The 10,877-nt window shown below is 43.9% G+C and overlaps 1 protein-coding gene and 2 long non-coding RNA genes across 3 annotated transcripts in view; 1 reads left to right on the top strand and 2 right to left on the bottom strand.

Moving 5' to 3' along the window:
- On the bottom strand, positions 1-609 carry LOC123623569. Its single transcript, XR_006729909.1, has 2 exons — positions 507-609; positions 1-324 (listed from the first exon to the last, which is right to left on the bottom strand). It is a non-coding gene; the product is annotated as an uncharacterized LOC123623569 (long non-coding RNA).
- Positions 610-674: 65 nt separating this feature from the next.
- On the bottom strand, positions 675-4,823 carry LOC123623520. Its single transcript, XR_006729889.1, has 3 exons — positions 4,688-4,823; positions 2,998-3,101; positions 675-688 (listed from the first exon to the last, which is right to left on the bottom strand). It is a non-coding gene; the product is annotated as an uncharacterized LOC123623520 (long non-coding RNA).
- Positions 4,824-4,930: 107 nt separating this feature from the next.
- The window catches only part of GPR176 (G protein-coupled receptor 176), a 95,648-nt gene continuing 89,701 nt past the window's right edge, over positions 4,931-10,877 (top strand). The window contains exon 1 of the mRNA XM_045530500.1: positions 4,931-5,981. Within this exon, the coding sequence (XP_045386456.1) occupies positions 5,810-5,981 (172 nt within the window). The 5' untranslated portion in view covers positions 4,931-5,809. The remainder of the gene's footprint in view (positions 5,982-10,877) is intronic.

The raw sequence follows: 10,877 nt of genomic DNA, 5'->3' as shown, positions 1-10,877 counted from the left end.
TTGCTTAGTAAAATAAGGATTTATTTTTTGCTCATACAAAATTTGTTGTGGGTCTGGGTGGCTCTCCAGGGAATCTGCTCTGCCCTCCCATATGATGACTCAAAGACACAGGCTACTTCAATCTTTTGGCTCCTCCATTTCAACATAAGGCCCCTTCCACAATCACAATGGCAGAACAGAAGAGAGACTTGAGAATCACAAACAGCTTTTCACTGCTTTGGCCCACAAATGACTCATTACTTTTGCTCACATTTCATTAGTCATATTAGTCACATGACCCTGCCTACCTGTAAGGGCAGCTGAGAAATATAGTGTTCTGTATGCCTGGAAGAAGGGGAGAATGAGATATTGTTAAACATTAGTAATATCTACATAATAACCTGCATAATCTGTCTTTTTATATAGGCATAGAAATAGTCATTTGAGAATAGAACTGCTTATTCCAGATGGGTAGCAAGGGGCCATAAGAACTCCTCTTTTCTCAGTATGCTGCTTCTTGGGCTTACCAACACAAAAATACTTCCATTTCTCCAGCATTTCTCTTCTCTTCTCCTTTAGTAAGAGGCACATAGGGGCCAGGTGCAGTGGCTCACACCTGAAATCCCAGCACTTTAGTAGGCTGAGGTAGGAAGATCACTTGAGGCCAGGAGTTCAAGACCAGCTTGGGCAACATAGCAAGACTCCATATCTACAAAAAATAAAAAAATTAGCTGAGCATGGTGTTGTGTCTGTAGTCCCAGCTACTCAGGAGGCTGAAGCAAGAGGATCACTTGAGTCCAGGGGTTTGAGGCTGCAGTGAGATATGATCCAGCCACTGCATTCTAGCCTGGGAGACAAAGTGAGATCCTGTCTCAACAACAACAAAGGCCACATATGGGCATGTGAGGGTGTCGTGTAGGTGATAAGAGGTAGGAGGAGACCTTCAATTATATATATATATATATATATATATATATATACACACACACACATATATATAAATATATAAATTTACTATGGGAATTGCCTCATGCAATTATGGAGCTGAGAAGTCCCACAATATGCTGTCTGCAAGCTGGAGCCCCAGGAAAGCTAGTCGGAATGCCTGAGAACGTGGGTGGGGGAGTGCGGGGTGCCCATTGGTGTAAATCCCGGAGTCTGAAGGCCCAAGAACTAGGAGTTCTAATGTTGGCCAAGGGGCAGGAGAGGGTGGAGGTCCAGTTCAAAGATAGAGAGCATATTCGCCCTTTCTTTGCCTTTTGCTCTATTGCAGTGGGCTCTCAACACACTGGATGATGCCCACCCACATGGGCAAGGCTGGATCTTCTTTACTCAGTCTACTGATTCAAATGTTAATCTCTTCCAGAAACAGCCTCACAGACACACCCAGAAATAATGATTTACCAGTTATTTGGGCATCCCTTAGCCCAGCCAAGCTGACACACAAAATTAGCTGTCTCACAACTAACTTTAAAACTTTGAAAACACAAGATGTTTTTAAGTTGGGAGGATGCCTGCTTATACTATTCATTATGGGAGAGGACTATAAAGAAAAATTACTTGTAATAGCATTATCTAGAGCCAGAGGTTGCCTATTGTTTTTACTCTACTTCATTTCCCATTATCTGCTTTTACTGTAGTTTCAGAAAGTTTTGGATAAAAATTAGCTAGCACATAAATGTGTAGGCTGGCGATTCTAATTACTGGCTCCAGCTATGGCTGTACCTGATTGCTGCCAGGGTGTCAATAGCGGTCAGCTCATATCAACATAATACCTGTTATGCTCTAATGTTTGTGTCCCCTCCAAATTCATATGTTGAAACCTCATCACCAATGTTAGGAGATGGGAACTTTGTGAGGTGATTAGGTCATGAAGGCTCTGCTCTCATGGATGGGATCAGGGCTCTTAAAAAAGAGGCAGTAATAGGAGCTGTGCCTTGTGGCCTATGCCTGTAGTCCTAACTACTTAGAAGGCCGAGGCAGGAGGATCATTTGAGCCCAGGAGTTGGGGGCCAGCCAGGTAGCACGGCAATACCCCTGTCTTGAAAGATTAGAAAGAAAACACTAATAAAAGAGGCATCCTTCTACTGTTACAGCAAGTGTTACAGCAGATGGTCCCAAGGACAAACCGAGCTGCAAACGAAGAGTCAGAGAATCAAGGTTTATTTGCTGGTGGGCTCAGAGGGATCTCACCACCAAATTCTGAGTCCAGTCTAACCACTTTTTCCCACTTTTATTAAGTTGGGGTGGTCCGAGGGGTGAGGTCTCAGGTGGCTAAGGTAATAGGTTAGTTGATGTGTCAGGTAATAGGTTAGTGTTATGCTGATGCGCCAGGTAATAGGTTTAGTGTTATGCTGATATACCAGGTAATAGATTAGTTGATGGGCTAGGTAATAGGTTAGTGTTATGCTGATGCGGGTCTTCCGTGAGGGGTGGGGGTGTCAGGTGGCTGATTCTCCAAGTAATAGATGGGGGTTTTCCTTATTACTACCACGTGAGGACACAGCTAGAAGGCACCATCTATGAACCAAAAAGTGGGCCCTCACCAGGCACTGAATCTGCTGGTACCTTCATCTTGGACTTCTCAGCCTTCAGAACTATGAGGAATTTCTGTTGTTTATAAGCTTCCCAGTGTAAGGTATTTTGTTACAGCAGTCCAAACTACAATATAGACAACGCTTATACATGGCAAGTAATTGAAATGGACTGTAACTTATGTGATTTGGATCTGTTCAGGTATAATTCCAGGTTTAATAATTCTGAAAAAAAATCAGAAATGGGACATTTCAAAGAATTTTTTTGACAAAAGGAAAATAAATATTATGGCAGATTACATTTTCCTGAAATGACTGCAACAATATCTTCATTCCACATGCTCTTCTTACAGTGTGACTAACACTCCTCCCATTGAGAAGTGTGGTGTATGTCCCCTTCCTTTAAATATGGTGGTTTTGTGACTGCTTCAACAAATTGAATACTGTGGGAATGATACTATGTCTGAGATTAGGTCTTACAAACCAAAGCAGGCTGGTCCGAGTGCAGTGGTGTTTATAACTAATTGATCACAACCAATTACAGATTTCTTTGTACTTTCTCCACTCCCATGGCTTCACTTGACTAACCTAAAAAAAAGAAAGAAAGAAAGAAAAAAAAAAGTCAATGCAGTTTCTGCTTTGTTCTCTTGGAACTCTGTCTCTCTTGGAATGCTCACTTTTGGAACATAGCTGCCAGGCTGTGGGAAGCCAAGCAGCCACATGGAGAGACCACATATATTAATAGATGTTCCAGCTCAGTTCCCAGACAGCAGCCAGCATCAACTGCCAGATGTGAGTGAACAAGCCTTCAGATTCCAGACCCAGGTGGCGACTTTGAGCTACCCCATCTGATAGCATGTAGAGTTGTCTGAGCCACTAAATTTGTGATGGTTTGTTATGCAGTGATAGATGACCAAACAGGTATAAATACCACTACTATAGACATTTAACATATATTTAAATCATGTTCAATATTTTACATCATGTATCAATCTTAAATTCTCTTGACTCATCCTTGTAATCAGTGAAAAATTCATATAGCACAAAGCCACAATTATGCCACCCTATTCCTGTCCTTGGCCCGATATTTTCTGGAGGCAATCCTTCAAGTCTGAGAATCATGGTGACCTCAGCTGCTTAGGTTATTTCCAGATTCTATTAACCCTGTATAGAATTTAGTGGTATCTTTTCAGAATGGAAACATGAGAGAAGTTTCTCGCTTTCTTCTCTCTTAACACCTGCAAAATTTGACTCTTTTTGACACCTTTATCCCAATCCTTACTAATTATGAATAGGGGATGAAGGATGCAGGTGGGTAAAGGGGTATTTTTATAACTGTTATCAAACAACTCTACACATTCTTCTCTAACCCTTCCTAAAGGAGTGTGCTGGGTGTTGGCGAATCATTATTATAATTTTTTGTTTTATGATGATTATAGTGTAAGGGGTTTCATCTTGAAAACTATGCATTCCAGAACTACCGGAAATGACGTTTTAAAGGGGGAAATACAGGTAGTGTAATTAATTTTCCCTCTCTTTTTCGGGCTCCAAAATGTTTAAAGTAACTGCTTAGATTACTATGTGCAGGTATTGTGAGAATCCAAAGATGCACCAGACTTGTACTTTTGCCCTTTCAAGTAAAGAAAGCAAAAGTTGTCATATTGTAGCAGAATCATGCTTGGGGCAACCAAGAGGTCATTTTGTCATTCTAATCAATCGGTTCTTATCCTATCAATTAAAATGTACTTCACTTATTTAAAAAACACCAGTTTCCATAAAGTCAAACTTAGCAAATCTTTGGTCCTCTTTTCCCCAGACTCTCTTTCTGGATGCCGTACGTTCTCCTGTCTCCTGTTTGGCTTCTCCTACTTGACCATTTCTTGTCTATTTGATGACCCCAGCTTCCCAACCTTTTTATGAGCCCGCAGGAAGCTGCTCCCTCCCAACTCGTCCTTCCCGGAATCCGGGGGCCTGCGTTCTACTGGGTGCATTTTAGAAATGAGACTGAATACAAGGGCCCAGGGAACCACGCGCTGGGTTCTTATACTCCATCTTTCTCAAATGCTCCGGCTACACCCAAGGCTTGGCTGAGGGGTGGACTCGCCGCCCGGGTGGCAGCAACGAGTGGCCGTAAGCCTGCCGGCAGCCCCTACTGACTAGACACAGCGCAGTACCGGCAGTAGTAGTACGGGAAGCGAAGCCCGGGGAGGTGTCAGCCGCAGCCAGACGCCGAACCTCTGCGCCTCCCACGATCCCAGCCGAGGCAATCACGCTCCGCCGGGCCAAGATGGCGCCCTCCCCGCGGCGGCCTCGGCGTGCGGGCGGGGTCGCGCGTGCCACGTGACCGTCCCCGCCGGCCGCGCGCCCCCGGCTGTCCCAGGCGCGCGCCAGGAGTCTGGCGGCGGGGCAGACGGTGCCCCTGCCCCACCAGGGGCGTCCTCTCTTGTGTTCGGCCGGCCGCGAAGCTCTGTCCCGGCGGCCGAGGGCCGGAGTAGGGATACGAAAGGGGGCGCCCGGCCGTGCAGAGGCAAAAAGGGGCCGCGGAACAGGGTCCTTGCAGCCGGTGCCGAGGCGGGAGGTCGGAGCCCCCAGTGAGGGGCTGGGCCGGAGGAGACGGCCGGGCGTCTTGGCGGGCGGCCAGGCGCTCAGGGCCAGCCTGTTAGGGAGACTCAGGGCTTTCCGCCCAAGCCATGGGCGCTGTCGGGGACTCGGGGGTCCCCTCGGGGCTCTGGCCACTCGGCTTGGGCATTTCATTGGTTTCACATCGCCATCCAGCCTCGAAGCCAGCAAGATTGAAAAATAGCGTCGGCCAAACGTTCTCTTCCCTCTAAGGAGTGGGGCCGAGCCCGACAGCCCAGGGGAAGTGGGAGGGATACCCTGGCCCTCGGGGCGCGGAGGGATCCGAGGTTTAAGGGGGTGGCGGGAGCGGACAGCACCCTCACTGACCATCGAATGCCTCCTCCTGTGTTTCATCGCTGCTGAGTGGGCTGGGCCACGCTGACCTCCCTGTAGGAGGGACAGACGACGCTCGGCGGGCTCTGACCGTGCCACCTTCATGTGGCTGCTGATGGGGACCCAGGAGGGAACAGGCATGGGGCGCAGTCTCGCCTCCCTCCCTCCCTCCCTGCCAGGCGCCGGGGTTGGCAAAGTGGAGACGTGAGGGGACCCGTCGGCTGCCCCGGCTTCTCCAGGACAGCGCCAGGCACCCGCGCGTGCCTCCGCGCCCCGAGAGGGACAGGCTTGTGCGGGGCTCCGAGGCGGGCGGGCGGCGAGCGCAGCGCAGCCCCAGCCTCGACATGGGCCATAACGGGAGCTGGGTCTCCCGCAACACCAGCGAGCCGCCTACCGCGTCGGGCGCTGAGGCTGCGGGCGTGAACCGCAGCGCGCTCGGAGAGTTGGGCGAGGCGCAGCTGTACCGCCAGTTCACCACCACCGCGCAGATTGTCATCTTCATAGGCTCGCTGCTCGGTAAGCCACCGCGGGGCGCCTCCTGTCGCGCTTGCCCAGGGCACGGCTCGCAGAGCCGGGGTCGGCGGTCGCCGGAGCCGCCGTGGGTTTCGGGGTGGCTGGGAAAGTGCAGACAGATGGCTCAAGGAGGTTTAGGAATCCGTGAGTAACTGCAGTGAAGTTAAGCAGGGACGGTCGACTCCAGCCCCCAGGCTGGAGCAGAAGAGTTCGGATGGGCTTTCTTTTGGACCGAGGATGGCGCTGGAGTCTGTCAGCCCCTCCACACCGCCCTTGGGGAACAGGACTGGATGCCGCGGCTGAGCGCTGGCTCCGGCTCTTGTTTACAGATGTTGAAGAACAAAGATTCTGGGGAAATTTGTTGCTGATGACTGGAAGGAATGTTACACACCGTGTTAAAGATGTGTTTTGCCTTCCCATCTTTTCTCTCTATATAAAATTATTTTTCACAGAGCCTTATTTTGCGCGTGTTTTATGGCTTGCTTCTTCGGAATACCGACCTCCTGGTAAACAACCCTGTGAAGTTAAACTCTATGTCGCCTTTAGATGTTTTTAAAACACAACAAAATCCACTTTACTTCCCCACCTATGTTTTGTTTGAAGTACAGGATAAAGGCAGAATAAAACACACACACACATCAGATTTAGGTATGCTTGTTCAGGTAGGAAGAGATCAATAAATTGAAATGAGTGGCTAGTAAAACATTTGTCCACTAGTATGAGAATTACCTGTACTTCTCACTACTCTTAATTAAATATTACTCTTTGTTACTACTCTCCAAATGCTGAATGATACAATAAACATTCATTTCTATTGAGATTTGTTGAATGTGCTGCATACTACTAAATATCTGGCTTCCCTTGCAGTGTAAATTCTCTGATGTGGCATTTGTAAAGATGTAAAAAGATTGCTTATGATTGTATGTGATATCATGGGCAAGACTAGTCTTAAAGTTTCAAAGTAGGAATAGGTTACTTTCTGTAGACACTTGTGAATTTACAAGGAAACCAAGATAACTGACATAAAAAAGACTATTTTTTAGAAGAATTTTAAATCTGTGGAATTTCCTTTCATACTTTCTCTAATTGTCATCATTCCATTTCATACTGTCATAGTATTTATTTTCCATTTTTTGCTCACAACGGTATTTTCAGGAGTAGATGTAAATGTGGCTATGTCTAGTGTGTGTGTGTGTTTTAAGATGTGTTTTTATGAGTGAAATGTTAAATACGCATTAATAGAGCAAAAAGGCTGTGTTCCAAATACTTTTAACATTCATTTAACTAACACTTCTTGAATAGTTAAATAGATATGTGGCATGATGCATTGTAGATTTTTGTGAGTTAGATTCCAGTATTGTCACACTTACTTAAAGTGTAGTTTATTGGAATGGCAATAGAAGTGGCTGTATTTTTATTTCTGTAGGTTTCCCCCTCAACATGTACAGCCTATATATTTTTATGTATATACATATAGTTTTCCCCATGGGTAACTTTAACACTGAAGAAAGATGGTGTTGGGAGAAATTTTCCCATGGACTCTAAACATTTGAGTACTATTGAAAACAGAAGGCAGGGCATATGTGTGTAAAAGACATAGCAAATAGTGGACATTTAATAAATGTTACTTCTGCTGCCCTTGTCCTTTCTATTTTTGTAGCTTGCATTGGATTCAGGAATTTCTAGGTAAATTTTCCCTTATTATAGCTCTTTTCCATATGGCACATGTGAGTGAGTGACATGTAAAACTGCTTTTGTAGATGTCTCCAAAGAGATTGATTTCTGCCTGGATCTTTGGTGCCTGACTTGACCTGGGGGGCATGTATTCCCCCTTCCACCTCACTTGGGTTCTCCTAAAAGAGAATTCCATTTGCTCCTTTCTATTTTCAGAAAAAGTATAAATATGGATAGCATTTTTGGTTATTTTAAAAGTTTAGATGAATCATAACGTTGCCTTGTATACTTGTCACCAGTATTCTTGATTCATAGCACTCTAAGGATTTGACCCATTCACACATATCTATCTACATTTGACTTCTCCTGCTAATGTCAGTTGAGGCTCAGAGCTTAAGTTCCAAAGCTTACAAGGCAAGTAAACTTGGAAAGCGCAGTTTCATAACTGTGCTTTCCAAATAGAGAAAATAGAAAAAAATCATAGATTAGGAATAAAAGAAAAGGAATCTGGATAACTGAATAGTAAATTGTGGGAGGATCAAATAGTATCTAGAATAAATTACTAATTAAATAACTGCTTTAATATACTTATTTTCACTGTTCACAAACATAGACAATTGAGGTTTTTCTTTTATTTTTTCTTTTAAAAAGGAAAAATAAAAAAAGAATTCAAATTTCTCGTATTCTCTAAATAGATTTATTTTAATAAAGGATATCCAGAGGCCCATTAGTGTGTGAAAATAATTCATTTGTACTATTGATATCTTGCAGCTCTTTTTGAAAAGTGTTTTAGTGCCCTAACAACTTGGAATAACTGCAGTATTCCAACCATGAGAAACATTATTTGCTGTGTTGAAAATGAACTCAAGACTTATATATAGCATTCAAATAATATGCCCTTTGGGGTTTGTGTAAACTAATGTTTCTCAGCTGTCTTTATATTAATACAACATCTTGGGATATCTTTAGATATGCTGTAGATCTTGAAATGCAGCCAAATAATTTAGATTCTCCTTCAGTAAATAGATGGCACCCACCACTTTCAGTAGTCAACAGTCAGCAGTGTGAAATCAAAGACTCCAAAAGATTTGGAATCACCTTTGCTATGGATTGAACTCTGCAGTGTTGATCTTTGTCTTTCTCCCACTCTCCTTGGATTCACAACCTAAATGCCTAGAGAGCTGGGCTCCTCCCTGGTGCTTTGAATTGAAAAGCTCAGTGGTTATGATCTATCCTATTACTTCTAAGCTTCTCCTGTACAAATTTTCTAGCATCTCTGTCTATCATCATTGGAGGCATAGGAGACTTTTGTAAGCGAATTTGCTCTTATTTAAAGAAAACATGGTAGATAATGACCGGTTAAGTATGTATCCTACACTGCAATTTATTTTAAAATATTTTAAAGTAGAGAAATCAGCTTTCCTTTCTCTTGCTAAACTGCCATATATATGGTTTTTATTTTAAAGCTATACTCCCTTTCCTTACTGTTATGGACTGTTTATAACCCCCCAAATTCACATTTTGAAGCCCTAACCCCCAATGTGATGGTATTAGGAGGTGGGAACTTTGGGAGATAATCAGGTTTAGATGAGATCATGAGGATGGGTTCTTTATCATGGGATTAGTACCTTTATAAGAAGAGACCAGAGTACTTGGTCTCTCTACCACATGAGGATATGGCAAGAAGGCAGCCATCTGCAAACCAGAAAGCGGGTCCTCCCCAGAACCTGACCATGCTGGCACCCTGATCTCAGGCTTCCCAGCCTCCAGAACTGAGAGAAATACATGTCGGTTTTTTAAGCCACCCAGTCTATGGTATTCTTTTTTTTTTTTTTGAGACAGAGTCTCACTTTGTTGCCCGGGCTAGAGTAAGTGCTGTGGCGTCAGCCTAGCTCACAGCAACCTCAAACTCCTGGGCTCAAGCGATCCTACTGCCTCAGCCTCCCGAGTAGCTGGGACTACAGGCATGCGCCACCATGCCTGGCTAATTTTTTCTCTATATATATTTTTAGTTGTCCAGATAATTTATTTCTATTTTTAGTAGAGACGGGGTCTCGCTCTTGCTCAGGCTGATCTCGAACTCCTGACCTCAAGCGATCCACCCGCCTCGGCCTCCCAGAGGGCTAGGATTACAGGCGTGAGCCACCGTGCCCGGCTGGTATTTTTTTTAATAGCAGCTGGAGCAGACTAATACACTAACGAATGGTCTATAGTGAACCAGTGTGAAAATGATGACCCTAAGTAAAAGTCCAACTTGTCTGTGGCCTGATTCCATGAGGCGGTTATTGAAGTATTCATTTCAAAGGAAAAGTGAGAAACTGGCTTATTGAATCTGTTCAACAGATGTTTGGATAAACACCAGTTTTGCTCATGTTTGTTTATAATCTTTCAGCAAAATCATATGGGACACCAGCAAGGTTCAGGGTACTTGTTTGATAGTGAAGTATGCTTGTGCTTTTGATACTAATTGAAATTAACCAGATAATAGCTGGATAATTCTTGGAGTTCCTTAGTTAAATATTAATACTTGATTAGAAGGTGTGTGAATACTAGTTTGTGCTTATAATTCATGATTACACAGGGTGTGTGATTTTTAGATAACCATAATTATAGCCAACAATAATGCAGTGTCACCAGCCTTCTACATGCTCTTTTCTGTCTTTGGTATTCCTAAAAAGCTGGCAGACTACCTCAAGAATAAGGTGCCCTGAATTGACCTAAGGAGTAAGGAAATGGTGGGACAAATAGTTATCAGCCTGAGTAGGTGAACTCCTAATGTACTGAATCAAATTGCTTCACATTGTCTTTTATTTCTGTATGATAGATGCATTCCCAACACATTCTTTTATATGTTAGGTACAGAAAATCAATCTACCCTCTATCTGAATGAAATGCTCTTGGTAACCCTGTGTTTCTCCTTTCTTGGCTTTGAAATATTTACCTTTCTACTTTCCAATTGGTCCTGGAAATTAAATTCTCCTGTGAAAACTTTTTAAAAAAATAGTGATTATTGAGATAAAATTCATATGCTATAGAATTCACCCAAAGTATACAACTCAATAGTTTTTAGTATGTTAACAGAATATTGCAACCACCACCACAATTGAATTCCAGAACATTTTTATCACCCCACAGTGAAACCATGTGCTCGTTAGTAGTTACTGCTTATTTTCTCTCAATACCTCAGCTCTTAGGCAACCACTAATCTACTTTCTGTCTCTATGG

The sequence above is a fragment of the Lemur catta genome, chromosome 1 (assembly GCF_020740605.2).
Source record: "Lemur catta isolate mLemCat1 chromosome 1, mLemCat1.pri, whole genome shotgun sequence".
NCBI lineage: Eukaryota > Metazoa > Chordata > Mammalia > Primates > Lemuridae > Lemur > Lemur catta.
The sequence above is the reverse complement of the archived record's forward strand: the minus strand, read 5'-3'. Positions and strand labels throughout refer to the sequence as shown.